The 26222-nt window shown below is 37.2% G+C and overlaps 1 protein-coding gene across 1 annotated transcript in view; it reads left to right on the top strand.

Annotated features, from left to right (window-relative positions):
* Window positions 1-22052, top strand: part of LOC127413600 (dystonin-like) — a 276523-nt gene extending 254471 nt beyond the window's left edge. Inside the window, exons 84-97 of the mRNA XM_051650862.1 lie at window positions 1460-1588; window positions 2775-2918; window positions 3292-3480; window positions 3594-3723; window positions 4813-4976; window positions 5056-5218; window positions 5460-5614; window positions 5693-5767; window positions 7017-7034; window positions 11698-11815; window positions 15751-15941; window positions 16358-16465; window positions 17403-17526; window positions 20730-22052. Coding sequence (XP_051506822.1) covers window positions 1460-1588; window positions 2775-2918; window positions 3292-3480; window positions 3594-3723; window positions 4813-4976; window positions 5056-5218; window positions 5460-5614; window positions 5693-5767; window positions 7017-7034; window positions 11698-11815; window positions 15751-15941; window positions 16358-16465; window positions 17403-17526; window positions 20730-20986 — 1965 coding nt within the window. The 3' untranslated portion in view covers window positions 20987-22052. The remainder of the gene's footprint in view (window positions 1-1459; window positions 1589-2774; window positions 2919-3291; window positions 3481-3593; window positions 3724-4812; window positions 4977-5055; window positions 5219-5459; window positions 5615-5692; window positions 5768-7016; window positions 7035-11697; window positions 11816-15750; window positions 15942-16357; window positions 16466-17402; window positions 17527-20729) is intronic.
* The last annotated feature ends 4170 nt before the right edge of the window (window positions 22053-26222 follow it).

Here is a 26222-nt window from a genome sequence, read left to right as displayed (position 1 = left end):
GACATAACTGCCAGTCATAATGGCAAACACTACAATAAAAAAGCATAATACCTTCCTTTTTGTTTTGTTTTTTTATTTTGTTTTTTTACTTTTTTTTTTTTACTCCAAGATTTATTTATATCTTGTTTTCCCAATAAAATTATCTAAACATTAGAAAAGCATAATATAAATATTAAGACTGTCAGTTGAAAATGTTCATTAAGTGCAACTAATTATATAAATATAAAAAGTGAACACAATTTATACAAACCAAACAATAGATTGACTTCTAAAGCCACTTTTTTTGTATTGTCTAATTTATGCTTTACTCATCTCCCACAATAATGCATTGCCTTTGAATTATTATATTTATTATATATTATACTTTCTAATTATTTGTATTATTATATTTGAAATTATCTTTATTTGTGGGCCTTTTTTAGCAAATATATGAATATATATGTATGAGATTAATTTGATTAATTAGCATATCATGTAATTAATGTAATTGAAAAATGTAATCAAGTTACAGCCCTAATAAATAAGATACAAAAATGAATAAGATAAAATAAATAAGCTAAATTCACTTGAGAAACAAACGACGACTTTTCAGAGAATGTGTTTTTAAGTTTGTTTGTTTTTTCTAAGCGCATAAAGCATAAACCTAACTACATTTTGCTGTATTTATGCTCAAAACAAGAAAAACAACAACAACAACAACTCTATTTGCTTTTCCTCAGTTGCTGATATTCATGACATTTGGTCTTTATGTGTATTTTATCTTAAAGGAATAATCCGGGTTCAATACAAATTGAGCTCAGTCAACAGCATCTCAGTCGACACCCCAAAAATGCATTTCGACTCGTCCCTCCTTTTCTTAAAACAAAGCTAAAATCGAGGTTACAGTGAGACACTTGCAATGGAAGTGAATGGGACCAATTTTTGGAGGGTTTAGAGGCAAAATTTAAAGCTTATAATTTTATAAAAACTTTAACGTTATTCTTCAGTTAAAACTGGTGTATTATTTTATTTTTTTATTTTTTTTTTTTTAGCTATAAAGTTGATTAAATCATCATTTTTACAGTCGTTTTAAGATTTGTCGACAATAAATTGTCATGGCAACAAATTTGTAAAAGCTAAACTATTTTACACAGAAAAGGTTAGTAAGTGATTTTATCACCCTAATATCATGTAAATGCATATTATTTACGTCTTGTGGTAATACTTTTAAAACAGTGAGTATTTTAACATTTATGGATTGGCCCCATTATCTTCCATTGTAAGTGCCTCACTGGAACCCAGATTTTTATTTTTATTTTTTATGAAAAGTAGGGGCAATTTAAAATTAATATTTGTGGTAATCAATATTATGCCACAAATGCTTAACTTGTACTGAACCTGGAATTTTCTTTAAACAGATGAGAATGGCTTTAGTACAGCATTATGTTTTTCTCTAACACATTTCTACACTGTTTCTCAGGCTGAGGAGTTCCACTCCACCGTTCATATTTTACTGGAGTGGCTCGCTGAGGCAGAACAGAGTCTTCGGTTTCACGGCACTCTGCCTGATGATGAAGAAGCCCTCCGCACTCTCATCGAACAGCACGAGGCAAGTTTCCCACACTGAGGACAAAGAGACAAAAGAATCAGTCTGATGTTTACCATGGAAAAACCTCTCAATGATAACAGTATTCCAGTATTAACCAACAAAAATGATGGGCAAAAGTATTTTCCATAGTTGACAGATGAACACATACAAAAATGCCTTTAAATCTAAATGCTGGTGAACTGTTGAACATTGCAGCATGGCCTTTAGATTTAAAAGCAAGCACGTACCTCTCTTTCCAAGACAGAATGTGTGTCTGTGTTTTCCACCACTCGGCTGTTCTTTTATTAGCTCCTCTTATGATGTGAAGTGGGGATCCGTAGCATGACTTATTCTGACTGTCATTCTCTGAGTCCAACTAAGTAACAAAAACCATACATGGCTCTCAAATCTTTATTAGCTGCTGTCTGCCAGGAAAGAGTTTAACCTGGAACCCCATTTCCCTGCACTGTGATCTCATATTCAAAGTAAAAAAAATAGTTAGCTCAGAATCTGCATACTTTTTCAGAGACATTATTCATGTCCACAGATCAAAAGTTTGCGAAAGGTGATATTTTGGCTTCCCTTTACATAAAAATTTCCAGTTACCAATGAACAGCATTGAGGGTAATATGTTACAAGCAGTTATAGACTGATAGATCAGCCATAAACTAGTTACAAGTAAAACACTGTGAAACACACATCAAATGATGTAACATGTAAGTAACACATTTTAAATTTACACTGTAATACCTAGTTAATTTTTTCATTTGTTTCAGGATTGTTTTTTTTTTTTTTTTCATTAATTTTCACTGACAAATACAATTGGTATCCCACAACATCACTGTAGACATAGAACGTTGATTATAATTTGATTGACCTAGTTTTGTCATATATTGCAATGTTCACGTGTCATGGCAGGCCAAATGTGTTTCACCATTGGAAGTATTCACATGTCCACAGTGTAAAATGGCACTTCAAATGTAAATACAAAATAAAAAGCTACAAGCCAAGTATGCTGCAGCCATTCTGGAAGACTGAAGGTGAGAAAAAATAATGCAGATGTCGCATTCCATAAAAAGAAACAATTTAACGTAATGAATTACATTTTATAAGAAGTGAAATAAAAATGTGGGGGAGCGTTGCTTTGGGTAATTGTGTAAATGCTGCCAATTGCTAATTGAAGAGCTATCTACTTTGATCTATGCAGGAGTTTATGAAGAATCTGGAGGAGAAGAGGCTAGCCCTGAATAAAGCTACGAGTATGGGAGAAGCCATCCTGTCCATCTGCCACCCGGACTCCATCACCACCATCAAACACTGGAACACCATCATTAAAGCACGCTTTGAAGAGGTCAGTCCATGTCCAACAGTTCTCTATGAATAAAACAGAAGCACAGCATAATATTGAGACATCATACATTTGAATTAAAGAAGACGAGTCTGAAGTCAGCTTTGTCTTTGGAGTTAATACCATCTTTGTCTTGTGTAGCCAGACTTTCGACTAACCTAAAGTATGATCCACATTGCAGCATATTCTGGCCAAAAATTGTTCCCTTACTCTTAGAAGTTGTGTAAAGTCAGCCAATAATATGAGAGCTGGCCAGATGAAGAAAGTGCTTTCCAATTTTGCAAGCTATATACATCATGCAGTGATGGTGTATGGGCATGCCTGAGGCTAGTACCATCTATGAGTATGCTTATCAGATGTTGTGTGTCCATGTCAGGTAACTGCCTGGGCTCGTCAGCACCAGCAGAGACTATCCAGTGCTCTGGCTGAACTGCTGGCCACTCAGGAACTTTTGGAGAACTTACTGAATTGGCTCCAGTGGGCTGAGACCACCCTTGGCGAAAAAGACAAGGAGCCTCTCCCTCAAGAGTTAGAAGAGGTCAAAGTGCTCATCGCTGAGCACCAGGTACCATCAATAGTTATATGAAGAGCTCACTCTAATGCCATTACATTAAGTAGACTCAGGTTTCAGGGTATGCATTGTAGAGACAAGTTGTGTATGTGTTTGTTGTGTACCAGACTTTCATGGAAGAGATGACCAGAAAACAACCAGATGTGGACAAAATCACCAAAACACATAAGCGGAAAGCTACAGCGGATCCTCCGGTCCAGTCTCAAATCCCTGTTCTGGACAAAGGACGAACTGACAGTGAGTACCACTGAGCTGATCTTTCTCCCTAAAATATTGTTTCCACCAAGGTTAAGCAGGAGACAGGCCACTTTTAGTTGAATATGGGGTAAAATTGGGGGTTCGGGAATTGGAAGTTAGGGTTAGAAAAACTAACCTAGGGTACAATTGGGGGTTAGGGTTAGAAAAAGGAATTGGGACCATCTTGGGATTAGGGTTTGGGCTGTAAATATTGTTCCAAGACCAATAAAAGATGTTGATTCAGGAACACATCATACAGTACTTTGGCTATATCATGTTGTGCGTAAAGTTTAATGCAAAGACCTAATGTAGCCTATTGGTTAATAGATGACTTTAGAGGGCACCCCTTGTTAGAGGGCCCTAGACAATGTTCCTGTTTGTCGCACCTAGCCAACACAAACTGATCTCACTGTAAATTTGACAACAGTAGGTTGAAATTTCTTCATCAGAAGTTCGGAACTGAAGTTCGAACTTCTGCCCCTGTGGCAAATGGTAAAACATAGTTGTTAAACATTTGGTCATGTGTGAGCTCCAGTTTCTGGGTGAAATGTCCACCAAGTGGTGCCAAAAGTAAGTTGATTTAATTGTAAATTCTGTAATACAATCAACAGAAATGCATATTTTATTAACTCTACTCCCAAACCCCAACCCTAAACCTCACTGTAAGTGGATTAAAAATGTAATCTTAGAAGGAAAATGCAACCTCTGAATCACACATATCATTGGTTATATGGATTTGATTTCTTCCTTGTTTCCGTGGGACCAGAACCCGTGAGTCATGCCACATGTAAAGGTGAACACATGAAAAGTTCCTGTGTGATCATGTTTACCTACATCTTTGTAATAGCTTGTCCTTTTCATAACAATGATAGAACATTGTATTGTGGCACATCTTGTGTTACTGTCTTCTTAGGAATTTTGTTATAGTATTACTCATTTGCGTATATTTGTGTCAACTTTATGACTAATTATGACAAGTCTTCGACAAAAACTTTATCAGCTTTTGTAGTATAGTCCACCAAATGTAAAATGTTGTCATCACCAGTTGTTTACTAATAAATGATCATGCCAATTGTTGTTGGTCATCAGGAAAGAGATCCCCAACACAATCCATGTACACAGCAGCATCTCAAGCACCAATTGAGACTAAGAATCCCAGAGTGAACCTGTTGGTTAGTAAGTGGCAGCAGGTGTGGCTGCTGGCCCTGGACAGGCGGAGGAAACTTAACGATGCTCTAGACAGACTAGAGGAGGTTAGTCATACATCCACACCTGACTTCATATCAGTGTAATATTGACTGGAGCATTAAAAACCCATTCTCTGCTCGTTAGCTCAAAGAGTTCGCCAACTTTGACTTTGACGTGTGGAGGAAACGCTACATGCGCTGGATGAACCACAAGAAGTCCCGCGTCATGGATTTCTTTCGCCGCATTGATAAAGACCAAGATGGCAAAGTCACAAGGCAGGAATTCATCGATGGCATCCTGTCCTCAAGTAAGGAAAGGTTTCAAACTGTGAAGACAAAGTAAAACGGCATTCTGAACGCATTTTACATCCGTAATGGGATGTTTTTTCTGTTCAAAATTAAATATTCAAAAGGAAATAATGTAGAGCTTGATTTTTCTATTGTGATTTGATTGGATTTTGATTGGTGATGCACAATATGACCAGGAACATCTATTAAGAAAGTAAATATGTTAAATACTATGGTTACGTCTTCTCTCTGGTCCTGTAGAGTTCCCCACCAGTCGTTTGGAGATGAGCGCTGTGGCAGACATCTTTGATCGGGATGGTGACGGTTATATCGACTACTATGAGTTTGTGGCTGCTTTGCATCCCAACAAAGACGCCTACAAACCATTAACCGATGCTGACAAAATTGAAGATGAGGTAAACATTGGCAATTTACGTTCCTGAGTGTTACTGATTGTCTGTCTTCCAATCTGATGTATGACTTCATGTGTGTAGGTGACTCGCCAAGTTGCAAAGTGCAAGTGTCCCAAACGGTTCCAAGTAGAGCAAATTGGCGCCAACAAATATCGGGTAAGTGACTGCACATCATGCTTTCTGGATGGGTCAAGAAAAAGTTAATATGTATAAAATTTGATTTAATATGGGAACATCAATCTAACCCAAATACCTATTCCTTGTTTCAGAAGTCAAAGTACTTTCAAAGTAAAGACAAATCATGAATATAAGAGGAGACCTTCAAAATAAAAGTCAAATAAAAAACTAAACAAATAAGCTGTCAAAGATCTAGTTTTAACAGGAAATAGGAATTTTACAAGACAGCATGCTGTTTTTTGTAGAAAATCTTTTTTAGAACATCTTGTCATTTTTATTTGAACATTTTTTACAAAATCTTGTTAAAAACAAATCTGTTTTTTTTGGGGGGGGGGGGGGGATTTTTCCCCTTTTTCTCCCAATTTGGAATGCCCAATTCCCAATGCACTCTAAGTCCTGGTGGTCGCATAGTGATTTGCCTCAGTCCGGGTGGCGGAGGACGAATCCCAGTTGCCTCTGCGTCTGAGACAGTCAACCTGCGCATCTTATCACATGGCTTGTTGAGCACGTTGCCACAGAGACATAGCACGTGTGGAGGCTTCACGCCATCCACCGCAGCAACCACGCTCAATTCACCACGCGCCCCACCGAGAACAAATCACATTATAGTGACCACGAGGAGATTACCCCATGTGACTCTACCCTCCCTAGCAACCGGGCCAATTTGGTTGCTTAGGAGACCTGGCTGGAGTCACTCAGCACGCCCTGGGATTCGAACTAGCGAACTCCAGGGGTGGTAGCCAGCGTACTTTACCACTGAGCTACCCAGGCCCCCACAAATCTGTTTTTACTAGAAATATTATTAGTTTATCTGAAAATAGTGCCGTAATTGAAAAATGCACCACCATATATCAGACCACCCCAAACACAAGTCAAAGCCAATATAAGTAATGTTTTAAGGATGTGATGGTAACATAAAATGTGGAAAATTGGCTGTGATCCACAGGACGCTGTTTAACTTCTCCACTAGATATCTTTGCCCCAACAATGCTGTTGCCATAGACAATGACTTCATTATATTTTTTTACATGGCATTAGATTTTTTAAGCGACTACCAGACACGTATGTCTGATTTTTCAATGTTTTCCCTGAATCAAAACATCCTATAAAGTTTTGATAATGAACTGTTCACTGGCATTTCTATTACTGTCCTTAATCTAAGGGAATTTTTTTTTAATATATATATATATACTAATGTTTGTTTTTTCCCTGTTCCTTCCTGCATCAGTTCTACCTCGGAAACCAGGTACAAATGTATAGTGCTTTTAAAGTTCTGCTGTGCTGCTCTTTTGGTTTAGATTTTCTGTCAGTGTGCTTTTGAATCCTTAATATTTAAAAGTCAGTCTTAAACTCAGAAGCGGATAAAATATGGAAACTATATTTAGTCCCTCTTTTACCACAAATGTCATGGTTAAAATATGGTTACTATAATAAAACCATGGTACATCTTGTGGTTATTATGGTTTTACTACAAATTCCATGGTTTAAATGGATAAAGGTATTGTGAGAGAATGTAAAACTATTTTAGAAAATAAATGTCCTCCCTGTCCTCTAAGGGATCTGTACAAAATAAAAGATTAAATCAAAATTCATAAAAGATTCAATCAAAACTCACTGAAGAATTAAGCAAGCAAACATGTTTTGAAATAGTTTTTTTTTTTTTTGTGATTTAGTGGTAAATGTTATTCCAAAAAAAAAGAAAAAATATTGCCTTCATAATCTTTCATTAAAACATAATAACTTGCTCTGTCACAACTTTCTTATTGGTTAACATTGCATTAACTAGCCAAGTAGCTGTTTAAACATTGTTATTTAGGCTGCTGTGGTAATGCAGCCTTTCTACAATCTTGCCAGTCATTAACACAATAATGTAATTACTGTATTAACATAATTTCATGTTGACTTTAAGATATTGCATGTTGACCCAAAAGTATTAAGCCATTTTAGTATGTTTTTAGAAAAGTCTGATATCTGCTTTTGAGTTTAAATGCATTTCCCCACGCATTGCTGCAATCTGCTGCAACATATCACAAAGAGTGCGCTTGCTTTCTGCTACCTCCCTAATTTCCTTTGACTTGTTTTAATTCTGCTTTACAGGACTCTTAGCTAATGTGAATTAAATTTCTACCTGCTTAAGCTTTTCTTTTTTGTACCCATGTTTTGTGGCTGATGTCCAAACAAGCCAACGCTTCAGATAAACTTTAAACTCAAAGATGCATGTTTCTCTCTTCATAAATCACATAAAATCATGAGCTACATGCTTTCTCCGAGTCATGTTTTGGGAAGGTACATGATAACTCTTAGCCGGTGAAGGGCTTTTATCGTGGTAGCCATATTTTTCTTTCTTTGTATAGAAAATATTTTATCACATAAATCAGTTTTCTCTTTCACATCAACTTAAAAAAAACAAACAATTCTTTTGACAGTTTGGTCTCGTTCACTGCTTACATGACCCCTTAATCGCCGATGAGACTATAACAAACAGGGACAATCAAAATCTAACCCCCCATCTACACGTTGCCGTTTTGGAAAGCTGTATCCTGGTAAATGGTCATTCTTAAAGCTGTTTGTTGTGACACTATTTCTCTTGATCATGTTTCAAAATTCTCTCTCAGCGGGGCGGTCATCAGTGTGTTGGTCATGTTCAATTTCAGAGAGTCGATTTCAGTCATTCTTCCATACTGTTCCTATTTTGTGTTGTTGGAGTCTAGCATTGGTTCTGCATCAGTGTCAATACACGCATCCTCTGAGAATGGTAGTTTGTAGTACTTGACGGTGCAACTTTTGTATGTATTGTTGGTATGTGGAAAGAGTTCTTGTATGGTATGGTATGTTCTTTTCAACAGAAAGCATGAGGCCATAATTTTTTGTGCTGTGAAATCAGTTTGCCTTGGCCAAATCCAACTGGCAAAAATAATTTGGACACAAATTATTTAGATTCTGTTTTATTTGGCTCCTATCAATGGCATGTAGGATGCTGGGGAATACTGTATAGTTATGTGCAGTATCCCTGACATTTCCATGCCAGTGTCCATATTAAACAGTGTTGTGGCATGGCTAGATCCACAGCAAGAGAATACACATGTAGCACACCCTAGTGTCCGCACCGAACACAATACTGTCCACCTTCTGTTAAAGGTGCACTAAGTAGGCCTTTTCCACTGTATCTTGTAACTTTTCAAATATGTTTAAAATGATGTATACTCACACAGGGCCGGTCAACCCATTAGGCGACATAGGTGACCGCCTAGGGCGGTATCACTTCAGGGGTCGCCGATCTACAGAGCCAATTTTATTGTGTCCATTCTGTGTTGAACAAAATGTGCCCTGTGCGTTCCAATAATAACCTATAGACCATGTAATAAATGCCTTGCTACCATACTGCTCTTACTGTTTCTGTAATATCTGTGTATGGCAAAAACAGTGAGAGAAGTATGGTAGTATGCCATTGTGATCACGGACATAGACTCACGAGCACGGGGCTTGTGAATCGGAGTGATGGCCAGTGCGTGAAATAATCATTCTTTTGTGTCAGTTCTTCTCAATGAATTTGTGTAACATGCGGGCTGAATCGTTTGAAGCGTTTTGTCACGCAGTAAAACATTAACGGGATGCTTTAGAAGACAGAAGACAAAAACAGTGCTGAATGAAGTGGATATTTACTTAGAATTAATTGAAACAAAACCTGCAGCTGCATTCAGTCGTCATGTGCGAGTGCAGCCTGTGAACGATATTCTACTGCAGATAAAGACATTTTCTAAATAAAAGTGTATAAAAATACAAACAGATTAAAAATACAAAAGATTGTGTACTTGAAGGGCCCCAGACGCCCCAGTAATGATGAAAGCCTATTAATGTCCCTGCTGTGAAACATACTGCACAATGTGATCTTTAGGGCAGTGCGCCTTTTTTTTAGACCGCTCGGTTTTGTTTACGTGCACTTTACATTACGTTTATTTTTATATATGATGATACCCATTTATGATGCCTACTTAAGAAGCCATAACATGCACTTGCATATTTCCTCCCATCATCGTTTTTATTAATGTTTTGCTAGACTGAGTTTATTCCCATTAGTGATGTATTTAATTATGTTTTTATTTGTCCTTTTTATGTAAAAATGAATACATAACTCTCTAATAATTTTTATCAGGCAGGGGGTGACTGGAGGGTCTTGCCTAGGGTGCCAAATGGGGTAGGACCAGCACTGCACTTACATGATGTGTACTCCTGTCAATGGCTGTTTTATTCAACAAAAGGGTGGTCCTACGCTCATTTGGCCACCACGTTGAGATCACACGAAAAGCTAAATAATGCTCAATATATTTTGTTAACCCCCTATGGAGTGAATCTTGTGAAAATATGCCTAGAATATCTGGGTCACTCTTACGTATCCAGTGAGAACAGGGTCGGATGGGGAGACTAAAATTTATCAGGAAATTTCAGGATACTTGTGGCCCACTAAATAGGTTTCATCATAGATATGTATCATCTATATTATTATGATTATTATTATTGATTTATACAGTATATGGACTTCATAGGCTGCATTGCACATAAATAGAACTTATCGGTCAGTGTGTCATTATGAAACACTAACTGATGTAATTGACAAATCATTGAAATAGATTTTTAGTTATTAATAGAACACTTATTTTATTTGATGCCTAGGTTTTTCTCCAAATCATCCATTTAGGGCTGTTTGCGCAGACACTATTTCTGTCCATCTGGGCAGTTTTTAATTGTTTTCAGTGTAAACATGCGTTGGATAAATTTGACCTTTCAGGATCGTCTTTGACTGTTGCACTGTGTATAGTTGTTTTTTTCAGCATTTCGCACAAGAGTGCTGTGTTTTTCAGATGCTGTAACAAGTTATAAAGTACTTAATTGCAGACTCATGTGTTCTGCTCTATTTGTAGTGCTGCGTCAAGCTTTTTTTCTTTTTTTTATCCATCGTCTTTAAGTTATATGGGAGGCATTTTTTATTTCCAGAATTAAATATAGTGCACAATATTAATATTATTTTATATTGATTTTATTTGAATCTTGTTTTATTTAATTTATTATTACCTAATTTTATTTATATGTAATGAATATTAATTACAATATTTTTTTAATATCTTTTATTTTTTTATAATAAAAATAATACAGTATATATACAGTATACTGTGTGTGTGTGTATATATATATATATATATATATATATATATATATATATATATATATATATATATACATAATTTGCATCGGCCTGCTAGCAGCCCAACTGCTTAATTTTCTTTATACATATTATAATTTTAATAAAACCTTATTTTAGGTTAAATTGGATCTGGACATGTTTTCGTGAGATTTACCCTATTTTATGACACATTCATTTGCAGAATATATGAATCATGGGAGACACATACATCTGTAAAAAGGGTATTTCTAGTAATCAGAAACTTTTGCGTGATGCTACATCCAATGTCGCATCAGCCAGGCAAACCAAAAATTGTTTAGTGCACCTTTAATAAAAATACAATGAAGCAGCCCACTGCATCCCAGAATCTTTTCACAATTAATCTTCAATCAGCACAAAGCTACAAATAAAACCAGTTGGATTGCCATTCATTTTGTGTCTGCTGGAATGAAATCATTGTTATGTCTGAACCTAAACTTGTTTTGTCTGGATCAAATGGCTCAGCAGGGCAACAAGAGGAAACCAGATGGTAAACAAAACGCAAGTTCTTCGGTCTAGCTTCAACTGTAAAATTGATTTGATTTGACTCACTGCTTTGACCACATGTTCAGCGGCTAACATTTACTATAGAAATCAATGTGGTTTCTGCTGTTGCTCTGCTGTGCCTGTCTTGTGATAATCATGATTGTATCTCAGAGCAGAGGAGTGACAGTTTTCTGTTCATGTTCAGTTTGGAGATTCTCAGCAGCTGCGTCTGGTGCGGATCCTGCGCAGTACAGTGATGGTGCGGGTGGGGGGTGGCTGGATGGCCCTCGATGAGTTCCTGGTGAAGAATGACCCGTGCAGAGGTAACGTTCACCCAGTTCTACTACACTTCCTGATTTACTTGACTTTTACATGTATGTTACAGCATGGTGTTACGTTACGATATTTTTAATTGCATTGATATCGTGGATACTGAACATGTTCAACACATTTGTAAATTCAAAATTGTTAAGTTCTGGATGTTTTTTCTCTCTCTCTCTTTTTGAGCCTTTTTAAAACCTTCAAGTTGCAGACACGCTGGCTCTGTTCCAAAATATAGTGAGCTGCCTACATAGGCAATATGACAGCATCATACTGTATGCATGCTCCCAACACAAAGTCTGTTCCAAGAAATATACAGTACCTTCCAATATAACTTGCGAAAAGGCAATGCCATAATGCCTTGTGGAAAAATTCATCCAAGATGGTGGACGAAGTGAGAGAAATGTTCATTACAAATACACTGTAAATTCAGTGTACCACAAGTGGCAATTCTTGGGCTACAAGCAGTTTGGAAAAGTGGAGAAAATTACCAAAATTGTCACATTTTAAAAAGAACCATCCCATTTCAGACCATCCTGCCAAATTTGCTAGCTCACTAGGTTTTGGAACAGACCATATGTTCAGTGAATCCTATAAGTTTAGACAACAATAATTAAATTTTGATGTTTATTAAGAGAATTTGCTGACAGGTATTCTCACGTAGGCCGTAATAATTTGTTGTGGCTTAATCTTTTATTCCTGCACTCTGATTAACTGTTTATGATGTTCTTAAAGCTTGCTAATGTCTTCCCATGAAGCTTTTCTTTCTGAATTTCCCTTTTTCTGCTTCTTTGTTGGTGAACCCACTTATTGTTTCTTCTAGTTCATCACCACGGGAGTAAAATGTTGCGCTCGGAATCAAACTCGTCTATTACTCAGTCTCCTATAGGTTGGCAACTCTCACACTTTCTCTCCTTGCTTCATCCCAGTGGTATGTGTGCATCCTTTGTGTGTGTGCGTGTGTATGTGTTGGAGTGATCCTTGAATGGTAATCTCATTAACATGAATCTCATGCTTTGCTTTCCATCATACTGTCTGGGAGTGTTTCACATGCAGTTTTGTCTTGACTTCTCTGCATGTGTTTACGGCGTCTCTGTTGCAGTGCAGTGAAATCTGCTCGACAATCTCACCTCTGCATCTACACAATCATTCATATCATGTTGAGGGGAACTATAAGCAATAAACAGACTATACATTTTATTTTTAAGCAGTATATTCAACATTTCCTGGTGTTATTTACTGTATATGCATTATCAGTTTTACATTATTTCTTTTTTATTGTTTATTTTGTCTTTGCTTCAGTGATGTAGAATGCATGTCACTCCCTTCATCAAATCAAACCACTGAACTTTGCATTATGTTTTGCTCATTTCAGTGGATGCACATCATTCTTAAACCCTTCAAGGAATATTACTGGTTAAAAGTTAAGCTCAATCGACTGCATATGTGGCATGCTGTCAGTTTTACAAAAATGTGTGTACGGTAATGCACTGGATGTCTAAGGCTTAATTGCACTGCACTGCAAATAACATATGCAACTATCACACTTTTTCGAAGGTACAGCCATAACACTTAAATCAGTAGATTGACATTTCAGAAATTAATGCATAATTTTCTGTAAAGCTAATTTGAAACAATATTTATTGTGAAAAATGACTTGTTGGGAACAGAGAACCATTTTTTTTTTATATAATTTTTTTTTTTATATCAGAACTTAATGATTTTCATGACTTTTGGTTCTGTTAACGAACAAGCATTCTTCTGCCAATGCGGACAGAACATTGTGATAAAGTACTCTGTCAATGTTTCCTGTATTGCTATTCAGCGGCGCCGCAACGTCATCTATGTCGCAAAACATACAGCGTGACCAGTGTAGCCAGATTCCTGAGCGAAAACATACAATGCTTCTTCCTAGATGAATGACTCTTATCAGCCAGTTCATTTTAGTGTATCAAAAACTTACTGAAAAATTCATCATGTTCAGCTCAATGCTGCCTGCACATGCTATCGGAATTTTCCACTTCTAAAGTCATAATTATGAGTTCATCACATTCAAGTGCTTTGTTTTGGAAACATGGAGGACAGCAGGTTCATTCTTGCATATTTCTTGGGGTACTCCTATTTTGACACTGTAATACATGTTAGTCTGCTTGCTGATGATAATGGAATTTTGGACAAATAAATACTATTTTCTGTATGTACAATTTGTATCATGGTTATTGATATACATCAGTGTTTATGAAAAATTAATAAAACCTACCATTTACTTCAAAAACCATACTCTACTTCGCTAGAAGTTTGTTGGAAGTTTATGTCTCCCCCAACTTGGAAACTCCCATTCTTAATTACTACATGAGTGGGCATTCATGTACAACTTCCTAAAAGGAAACTCATATTTACGAGAATTCCGCTAGCATTTGAAAGCAGCAGAGTAATTACTGACTAGATGTTCATATGACAATGAGCGCTTTTACATGCACGTTCTTACATGATTATAGCCTATGTAATAAACCGACAGCATGTGTGGCCATGTAAATGCAATAAACGGCGTTCCTTTATCGGTGTAAGGTCATAAACAGTATAAGAATAAACAGGTCGACACAGGTAGATTTTTGCCCATTAAGCCGATTTCGTGTGGCATGTAAACACCTTAACCGGTATTCTTACTGGCTCATCCAATATGCGCACGTGCTGAGCGCATGCCTCTTCACGGTTTGATGTCAAATGCAGAGAATAACATTGTGAATGTCATGTAAACGTGGATTTCTTGCTTTGGTCTGATTTTTTAGAGTAATCAGCATATTGGTGTGTATGTAAATATGCTCAGTGTGTAGTTAAATATACACATTGAGTTGTGTTACAATTATTCAATAATGAAGGAAATTTTAGGGGGCCTGGGTAGCTCAGTGGTAAAATACGCTGGCTACCACCCCTGGAGTTCGCTAGTTTGAATCCCAGGGCGTGCTGAGTGACTCCAGCCAGGTCTCCTAAGCAACCAAATTGGCCCGGTTGCTAGGGAGGGTAGAGTCACATGGGGTAACCTCCTCTTGGTCGCTATAATGTGGTTTGTTCTTGGTGGGGCGCATGGTGAATTGAGCGTGGTTGCCGCGGTGGATGGCGTGAAGCCTCCACACGCGCTATGTCTCCGTGGCAACGCGCTCAACAAGCCACGTGATAAGATGCGCGGGTTGACTGTCTCAGACGCGGAGGCAACTGGGATTCGTCCTCCGCCACCCGGACTGAGGCGAATCACTATGCGACCACGAGGACTTAGAGCGCATTGGGAATTGGGCATTCCAAATTGGGAGAAAAAGGGGAAAAATCCCCCACCCCAAAAAAAAAAAACAAAAAATGAAGGAAATTGTACATTAAAAAGGTCTGTGTGGATACACCTGTGAGAATCTGTTCTGTTAAAATATGAAATGACCATCATTTGATAACAGTTCAGGACAGGAAGGCCTAAATAATTTCCAAATATTTTTTCCTCAAAAGTACTGAGTATGTTAAGATATATCAGAATTGGAACCAGAATCAGTAAATTCCTTACGATTCCCATCCCTAGTTGAGCGCATATTGTAGTTTTTAACTGTAGCTTATTATTTACGATTAAGTACATAATAATAATAATTAAAAAGTAATTTAAAATGTTTGATAAAAAAAGATACATTTTAATAATTAACTGAAATAGTAGTCTTGTTTATGCATTTAGACCCCCTTACAGTGCATTGCTTTAAATAGTTTTTGTTTGGGTTGGGTCAAAATTATGTATTGTGGGAACCAACAGCATGACACAGATGCTGTCCATAGAGCTACAATTGTTTTAATCCAGAACATTCCTTTGTATCAAGTCTCAGAGCCATCATTTGTCATGCCTGTTGTAAAGGTTCTGCTGTCGGTCATGGTTCTGGTCTCATTGCATTGTTTGTCCCTCCTCCAGCTAAAGGCAGAACGAACGTGGAGCTGCGAGAGAAGTTCATGTTCCCAGAAGGCACCACTCAGGTGATGGCCAGCTTCCGCTACAGAGGTCGAAGGTCACGGCCTTCCTCAAGAGGCGCCTCCCCAAACAGATCCAATTCCAGCCACAGCTGCCCCGTGCAACCCAACCCACCTGGAGCCAACACACCCAAGGTATTGGTTACTGCTGATGGTATTGTGCATTTTTACTGCATTTTTTACGATGATTAATGTGTTTTGTTAATTTTTATTTTTTACAAATCATCCATTTCAAAACCTAGTGAACTTATAACATATAAAGATAAAATATAATATATTATTTAGTGCTGTCCATCGATTAAAATTTTCAATTAAATTGATTACATGATGTGATGATTCATTTATTGAATTAATTGCATTTATCAGTATTTACTAAGAAAGCCCCCCAGCCTGAAAGTGCTATCTTGGTAGGCAGCTCAACTAGGTTTTGGAACACAGCAACTGATTATCCCATCATTATCTATTGATATATAATTGTTTCCTGTATTGTCTGTCTTTTTTTCTATTGCTACATTTCATATGTGGTTTATCCACCCATTTATTTCTCACAGACTCCCCAACAATTAAATCGCAATTATGATAAACCCTGGCTGACAAACAGCAAATCGGCTACTCCGCTTAAATCATCTGACTCCTTTGACAGCCAATCGTCCAGTGAGGTATAGTGCTTCAGAAATGAGTGGCAAATAGCGATCTAATCTCCGCCTCCGCCTCCTGCTCCTAATCTGTGTCACTGATCTAATCGCTTCCTGAGTGGATTTGGATTTAAGATCTTTTGCTGTGTAATGATGCATGAAAGTTGCTCTGTCATTCCGTTATCAAAGACGGATGTGTTTGCTGTTCAACCTGTAAATGGTTCTATCACAAAGAGAAACTGGGCCGTTTCTAAACATCATCCTCCTGCCTTAATTCTTGAAAAACTACCTGCAAAATGAACAGTGTTTTAGATGTTATCTTGGACAAGTTTTCAATCCTCTCCAAACACCTGCTCTTACAACCAAAACTAGAGGCTTTCAGCTTTGTGAGATCTTTTCAACATCCAAAAATGCTCTTAAACCATGTTTCTTGTGATGTGTATGTCTGATTTTTAATAACCAGTTGGCATAAACTACCAGTCAGAAGCTTAGACACACTTTCTCATTGTTTATTATGCTCACATTTTATAGTAAGTACTAATAAAGTCCTAAAATAATTAAACAAATGGAAGTATTGGAATTATATAGTCTTTTGTAAAGAAATTCATACATTGGCACAATTCCTATTTGTCTACAAAAATAATTTTAAGCATTTAAGCATAAGCCTTTAGATAAAAAGGCTTTTAAGATCATGAGAAACAAATTCAAATGTGTCCAAACTTTTGATGATGATGAGTGTAAGTTGGATGTCAAATGTGCATATTTGGTTTGTTGCAGTAGTTTTATTCACAATATGATAGAGCAGAAACCTACAGTATGTAGGCTATATCTGCATCAAAGAAAACCTTTAAAAATGAACATGTGATGCCTGCAAAGGATTGCTGCTTCTGTCATATTCACAGTTAATCTCATTGTTGTATACTAAATGGTCTAATAATCATTAATAACGCCCATTTTACAGAGCACCCCCATTCAGGGCAGCAAGCTTCGTCTTCCAGGATATTTATCAGGAAAAAGTTTTCAGTCAGGAGAGGATGGCACCTTAATCAGTACTGCAGTCATGAAGGCTAAAGTTCAGGCCATAGGTGAGTTACAGTACACACACCTTTGAGAGAATCTCACAAAAATATGTCCAGGTCACATTACACAAAGAGGCCCAAATCACTTCCCCGGACTTTCGGCTCTACTGTACCTTGATGGTGGAATGACCTTCCCAACTCCATCCATGAAGTAGACTCCCTGTTTGTCTTCAAAAAAACAGCTAAAGACACATCTTTTCTATGAGCACTTGACCATGCATTCATAAACACACACACACACATATATATATATATATATATATATATATATATATACACACACAGTATGTTCTTTTTGTTGCACTCTAATCTCTGTCTTGGATAGTATTTTTATGATGCAGTTGAAACTTTTGTAATGCAGCACTTTTCATACTACTGTCTCCTTAAGATGAATCGCTTATGTTGTATTCTTGCTTTTTTTTGTAAGTCACTTTGTATAATGAAGAAATGTCAATTTAAATCAGCATAAATTAAAGGTAATACAAAAAACTACCGTGATGAGGTCAGTGAGAGGTTGTGCTACAAATAATCATTGTCCATCACTTTGTTTTTTGAATTATTGACAAAGTTAGTGTCATATCAATGGATGGGTAAAAAATAGACCATGACAGAAAATCAATGACAATTTAGTTTATGTTCTAAATCGTTTAACATACTTCCGAATAGGGCTGCAACTAACTAATCGACTAATCTAATGATTATTAAAACAATTATTAGACTATTTGGGCGATTATTGCAATGATTAATCATTAGCTCTTAACTGACAAATCTGTTTGTGCCTCTGGTTAAGAGGTTGTATTAAATGTGTTTACTAAAAAAAAAAAAAAGTTAAAAGCATTTTTTAAAAATACCTCTAAATGACCTTCACTAAATTACAGGGAAATAAAAACTTTCACAAAAATTCACTGCAAAATCATATTGTTATTGAGTGTTCTACTCTTTTCCCCATTTAAATATATCTGAAAATCCTTAAAACAAGATACATTTACCTGAAAAGCAACATATAAGATATTTAGACTTTTATTTGGACATACAGTAAGTGTATTTTATATATAATTTCTTTCACTTGTTTATACTTCTGCCAGTGTAGTAAAGACAAAATACACTTATTTATTCAAGATGATTAAATATCTTCTGCAGTATAGCTGCTAAAGTAAATGTACTTTGTTTTGAAGGAGTTTTAGATATTTATATTGGAAAACAAGCCAACAAAGATTAACTCAAATCTTTCATTGCAGTGTATAATGGACTAAGATACCCTCTCTCACCTTTCTATTCACTTAATATCGATCCACCTTTAATTCACAATAAACAAACTCTCTTCGTACAGTAACCCTAATAGAGCCGCATATCCCCGATTTCTTCACTATAAGATACACATGTGACACATATATTATGATTCAATACATTGCGGGCATCACGTAATCATCTAGAGCAGCAGCAAGCGTGCACGAGGGATTAGCGCATCAGTCTGGATCACTTTGAAACTCTCTCGCTCTGTTTTTCACGCGACTTATAGTAGCGGCTCTGACCGCACAGAGAAATACCAGTTTCAGAGTTTGTGCTTATTAACGTGACCCGCTTTCTTATTATTTGAACTTTAATAAAGGATGCATTAAAGATATCCTGCCAGGTTGTTTCCTTTTTAGATGTGCTGACATGCAAGATTTCTTTCACAAAGACACTGCTTCTTTATTTACTTATTTTGTATTTTTGTGTAATTCACTCATATTTTGCCATCTATATCACCTTAAGCTGTTTGGAAAGTTTGGAGTGCGTCTAGACTGTGAGCTGTGTTTTCTTCCTCTCTATCATGCACTCGAGATGCAGTGCTCCTCTCATGCATCATCATTAGAGTTTCATATGATCACATGTTACGTTAAATAAGATCAAATGACTATTCGACAATGGACGTTTGTGTCGACAATTTATTTATTTATTTATTTTTTCCTTTTTTCACCCAATTTGGAATGCCCAATTCCCAGTGCGCTTTAAGTCCTCATGGTCGCGTAGTGATTTGCCTCAATGCGGGTGGCGGAGGATGAATCCCAGTTGCCTCTGCATCTGAGACCGTCAACCAGTTGCCTCCGCGTCTGAGACCGTCAACCCGTGCATCTTATCATGTGGCTTGTTGAGTGTGTTGCCACGGAGACATAGCGTGTGTGGAGGCTTCACGCCATCCACCGCGGCATCTGCGCTCAACTCACCACGTGCCCCACCGAGAATGAACCACATTATAGCGACCACGAGGAGGTTACCCCATGTGACTCTACCCACCCTAGCAACTGGGCCAATTTGGTTGCTTAGGAGACCTGGCTGGAATCACTCAGCACACCCTGGGACTCGAACTAGCGAACTAGTGAACTCCAGGGGTGGTAGCCAGCGTCTTTTACTACTGAGCTACCCAGGCCCCCTGTCAACAATTGTTTATTGTCGATGTTGTCGATAACGTCGACTAATCTTTTTGGCCCTATTTGCAAATATTAAGTAACCAAAGTTATCTCACTAAACACCAAAACCACGTATGGTGTGTTTTTCATACACATACACAGTCACAATAATTAAGTCTATTGTACAGTACATTTGTGTCTACAATGACTTGAACCTGCCAAAACATTTGCTACAATTGTAAGATTTAAATAACCAAATTAACCCCCAATAATTGTGCCTATCGTAATTTTTTTATCAACTGTTACATAAATAGTAATTCAATATTACAATAATTGCGTTATAAATTCATCAGTAAATAAATGCATGAATATTTTTTTACCCTTTGCTGTGGTAATGTTTCTAAAAAAGGAACACAGATCAGATACCTTATTTTTATCTGTACAGCATTTTGAATTATTTATTTATTTTCTTTTTAATTCAGTAAATGATGGGACATTTTCACTTAACGCAATCTCAGATTACAATAATGATGAGATTTATTTATTACATTTTTTGCAGTACAGTAATGAGAACTGTTAGCAAAAATGTGCTTAGTTGTCATGAGAATAATGTCACAATTTAAAAATCTTAAAGGTACTAAACATTACATTTCTCTTAATTTTCATCTTAATTTTCTACAAAACAAAATATAATGTCTTATTTCTTTCTTTGGATTTTAAGAATATGACCGGACATATTCTTTCACAGGTTTCATTAGATTCACTTTAGAGTTAGTATCATCACATTGATCTGTAACTGGCTTTAACCTCTCCCTTCAGGATCTAGTAAGATCCCAAGCAGACCTGGCAGCAAAGCTGGAAGCAGAGGGAGCAGCCGCCGCGGCAGCGACGCCTCAGACTTTGACATTTCCGACATCCAGTCAGTCTGTTCAGACGCGTCAGAGACAGTGACAGACTCAGGACGGCCGACGCCCCGCTCCGCCGCACGCCAACATGGAGGCAAGCCCTCCAAAATCCCAACTCCCCAAAGGAGGAACACCCCTACTAGCAAACTGGCCAAGACCACCAAGAGATAGTCAACAGTCCGGTCATGTTCTGGGCCATAATTGACTGAGGCCGGACAGACATAGATTCACACTAAAGACTGCAAAGTCTTTTAAAAAACCTGTAGCAAGATGTAAATTATTCTGTTGTGAACGTGAAGAGAAAGTTCATGTGGAGTGTGTGTATTGAATGCAGTGTACGTATCTGTCCTCTACTTTATGTGAATAATGTTGCATTGTTAATTAGTTTGATTGCTGTTTAACAAACAGTGAAAACAGACTGTATGTTGTTAGGTAAACTAACACTTTTCCACTTGTTTGTGTCGAGGGAGAAGCTGAATGTACAGTAATTTCCTCAAGCGGACATGCTTGTTGGCGATAATATGCCTCTGTATTCTGATAGGACACCACAATTATTTATTCATCTATTTAAAGTGCAATGACAAGTTGCTGTTATGCATTTAAAGGGCAATACAGTAATTCCAACTGTAACCACTGCTAGCGTTCAACACTACAGTTAACCCTGACCATGGCCTTTTAACTTATACCCAAATGCATCTTACATCGAAACGGTCGGAATAGCATACTTCCATACTACTCTTACTACTGATGCAGTTTTTAGTATATATAACTGTGCACAGTATGCTAATTTTCTATATGCATGAAATACCGAGATTACATGATACATTTGCCGAACATTTATTTGATCATACTGCAAAATATTAACATGTTTTTACTCAAAATTGGATTAAAAATGCCAAATAACCTTCTTTTATTTTAAAGATGATAACTGGATTCCACTCAAATGCAACGGGATCATGTGACAACACTGTAGCATACTACTTGTTTCACTTACAATTAAAAAGAAGAAAAATATATACTGCACAGTATTCACTAAGTAGTAAGCCAGTATTCCATTACGAGCGTAGACAACGTTTCTTTTGATCAAATCACAGATTGTGTGCCAACTAACTGTGACTAGAACTTTCTAAGTGCAATCATGCCTGTGTACTTTATGGTTACCTTTTATTTGCCTGAGTGATGCAGATTTCTCGCAACTTTTTGTAATAAATCTGCTTGCAGAAAGCTCAACAATGTATACAGCCGACACAAGCCTCGTCTATTTCCATCTGTCCAATGTATTTATGATTTTCAGGGATGCATATTGACTGATACACATTAATGCTATAATGTCTTGAGCCCATGATTAACGAGTCTTGAGAAGTAAATAAAATGTTCACCAAGAAGAAAACACTATATCAGCCTTGTAGCGTTTAGCACTCCCTGTGCCAGGATATTTTGACAAAACAATCTTACGTAAAGAGGGCCAGATGGCCTTAAATTTTGGTTGGATTGATGTCAGAGAACAAGTTGATGTGTACAGTAATCAGAAAAAAGTGAGGTCAGTGATGATGTGCTGCACTAAATCACGATCTAATCCTTGTCAGTGTGTATAATCTCACAGAAATTCACACATTTATATGTGCAGTATCTGTCCTAGTTAGTAATGATAACATGTTTTGGCATAGTAGTAGAAAACTGAACTAAAGAGCAAGCTTTTTTCCGTGTATTTTGTTATATTTTTTTATCCCAGCTTATGAATGCTTAGAGAGTGTCTCTCCATTTATAGACGTTAGTTTTGGTTGTTTGGTATGAAACAGCTTTTTTGTGCAAGGCTGATCTGCCATGTTCTATTGGAGGATGCTGAGGATTAGCAGCACATAATCACTGACCTCACATTCATCTTATCTGATTACATGTAAGCAATTTTTTTGTCCCACCAGGATCAGGAAAAGCTAAAGATGCAGCTAGGCCCAGTTGAAAAGTAGTTCTAACGACTGACTGCTGGACCTACCTTAAAAGGGAAGAGAGACATTACCATTGCAAACTCCCCATAAACGATTGATTCCTAAATATTGCTGCTGTGGGAAGACTTGTAAAGCAGTGGTCGTGGAAGAAGATGGTGTATGCTCACTGATTATTGAGATAAGGGACTTTTTTTAATACTTAATTTGAAATCGATATATATTGTAGACAAAGGTCTCAGCTAACAAACCATGTTAAAGAACAGTTTTTTTTTTTTTTTTTTTTTTTTAATTGACATTTATTTGCCTCATAACTTATATCTTACTGTCATTTGTGTCAACTCCATCAGACACTAAAAAGCATGCTATTTTACTTTGATCCATCCAACAAGAGTGTAAAGTCTGCAATTATTTAATAATGGTGTTCAGTAAAGGAGTTAAGTTATAAAATACATTCTATACATTTTCTTTCTGTTTTCACACTATTCTGAAAATTCTGATGGAGTTGACAAAACTTTATATTTTTCCATCTTAACCACGCGTTGTACACTGGAGCCATTTTGTTTTTTTTTCCTCAGTTAAAGCTCTATAACCAAACTAAAATGCCAAAATTATTCCACAGTTTTTTTAACAGAAATTATCATAATGGAAATGACAGTTGACATGTTGAAGCTGAGGAAATTTCTCCAAATAGTAAGATCTTTGTCCCTATGTGCACTTGCAAACTGTAGTCTGGCTTTTTTATGGCGGTTTTGGAGCAGTGGTTTCTTCCTTGCTGAGCAGCCTTTCAGGTTATGTCGATATAGGACTCGTTTTACTGTGGATATAGATACATGTCTACCTGTTTCCTCCAGCATCTTCACAATGTCCTTTGCTGTTGTTCTGGGATTGATTTGCACTTTTCGCACCAAACTACGTTAATCTCTAGGAGACAGAATGTGTCTCCTTCCTGAGCGGTATGATGGCTGTGTGGTCCCATAGTGTTTATACTTGCATACTATTGTTTGTACACATGAACGTGGTACCTTCAGGTGTTTGGAAATTGCTCCCAACGTTGAACCAGATTTGGGGAGGTCCACAATTTCTTTTCTGAGGTCTTGTCTTATTTCTTTTGATTTTTCTCATGATGTCAAGCAAAGAGGCACTGAGTTTGAAGGTAGGCCTTAAAATACATCCACAGGTACACCTCCAATTCAGTACACCTCCTGAATTGGAAGCTAATTGGCTAAAGGCTTGACATCATTTTCTGGAATCTTCCAAGCTGCTTAATGGCAGTTAACTTAGTGTATGTAAACTTCTGACCCACTGGAATTGTGATAGTCAATTAGATGTGAAGCAATCTGTCTGTAAACAATTGTTGGAAAAATTACTTGTGCCATGCACAAAGTAGATGTCCTACACAACTTGCCAAAACTATAGTTTGCTAATATTAAATCTGTGGAGTGGTTAAAAAATGAGTTTTAATAACTTCAACATACGTCTATGCAAACTTCTGACTTCAACTGTACCTTTAAACACTTCTTTGGAACTTTATATAGCTCAAAATATATAGACATTACTGCGCAAACAGCTTTTTTGGATGGTCTGAACATACCCATTATCTCTGAAGAAACAAAAAAAATATAGAGTATCAGAACTCTATATGTGATATAACAGAAGAGGAAATTTCAGAGGCTATTGATAGTTTAAAGGTAGGTTGGACACCTGGGCTGGATGGCGTTAATGTAGATTTCTACAAAAAATTTAAAGAAAACTTCTCACCACTTTTAGATATGTTTAAAGAATAATTTGCAAATGGTGTGCTCCCAGTTTCTCTAAGTGCTCTTATTACGTTACTCCCTAAACCTAAAAAAATAAATACCAAATGTGAATCATTTCGACCAATTTTGTTGCTTAACATCGTACATGTTAAAGTATAAAGCAAAAACCAGAGATAATAGATAGAGGGCAGACAGGGTTTCCATAATGTTAGGACAGTACTTAATATACAGTACTACATCTTAAAAAAAGGGCTTCAGATACAGCTATCCAGTCCTTGGACGCTGAAAAGGCCTTTGACAGGGTGGAATGGCTAAAGAGTTGGCTCAATTTTTTTTTCAGATGACCTCTGTAAATCTACCTATGAAGCCAGAAATTTTTATTTTGGGAATCACTCTTCAGAATATTATCATGGGCAACAACTCTCGTAAACTTGTTGACATATACAGGTGCATCTCAATAAATTAGAATGTCGTGGAAAAGTTCATTTATTTCAGAAATTCAACTCAAATTGTGAAACTCGTGTATTAAATAAATTCAGTGCACACAGACTGAAGTAGTTTAAGTCTTTGGTTCTTTTAATTGTGACGATTTTGGCTCACATTTAACAAAAACCCACCAATTCACTATCTCAAAAAATTAGAATACATCATAAGACCAATAAAAAAAACATTTTTAGTGAATTGTTGGCCTTCTGGAAAGTATGTTCATTTACTGTATATGTACTCAATACTTGGTAGGGGCTCCTTTTGCTTTAATTACTGCCTCAATTCGGCTTGGCATGGAGGTGATCAGTTTGTGGCACTGCTGAGGTGGTATGGAAGCCCAGGTTTCTTTGACAGTGGCCTTCAGCTCATCTGCATTTTTTGGTCTCTTGTTTCTCATTTTCCTCTTGACAATACCCCATAGATTCTCTATGGGGTTCAGGTCTGGTGAGTTTGCTGGCCAGTCAAGCACACCAACACCATGGTCATTTAACCAACTTTTGGTGCTTTTGGCAGTGTGGGCAGGTGCCAAATCCTGCTGGAAAATGAAATCAGCATCTTTAAAAAGCTGGTCAGCAGAAGGAAGCATGAAGTGCTCCAAAATTTCTTGGTAAACGGGTGCAGTGACTTTGGTTTTCAAAAAACACAATGGACCAACACCAGCAGATGACATTGCACCCCAAATCATCACAGACTGTGGAAACTTAACACTGGACTTCAAGCAACTTGGGCTATGAGCTTCTCCACCCTTCCTCCAGACTCTAGGACCTTGGTTTCCAAATGAAATACAAAACTTGCTCTCATCTGAAAAGAGGACTTTGGACCACTGGGCAACAGTCCAGTTCTTCTTCTCCTTAGCCCAGGTAAGACGCCTCTGACGTTGTCTGTGGTTCAGGAGTGGCTTAATAAGAGGAATACGACAACTGTAGCCAAATTCCTTGACACGTCTGTGTGTGGTGGCTCTTGATGCCTTGACCCCAGCCTCAGTCCATTCCTTGTGAAGTTCACCCAAATTCTTGAATCGATTTTGCTTGACAATTATAAGGCTGCGGTTCTCTTGGTTGGTTGTGCATCTTTTTCTTCCATACTTTTTCCTTCCACTCAACTTTCTGTTAACATGCTTGGATACAGCACTCTGTGAACAGCCAGCTTCTTTGGCAATGAATGTTTGTGGCTTACCCTCCTTGTGAAGGGTGTCAATGATTGTCTTCTGGACAACTG

The sequence above is a fragment of the Myxocyprinus asiaticus genome, chromosome 23 (assembly GCF_019703515.2).
Source record: "Myxocyprinus asiaticus isolate MX2 ecotype Aquarium Trade chromosome 23, UBuf_Myxa_2, whole genome shotgun sequence".
Taxonomy (NCBI): Eukaryota; Metazoa; Chordata; class Actinopteri; order Cypriniformes; family Catostomidae; genus Myxocyprinus; species Myxocyprinus asiaticus.
Note: the sequence above shows the minus strand (reverse complement) of the source record. Positions and strands in the feature narration are given on the sequence as shown.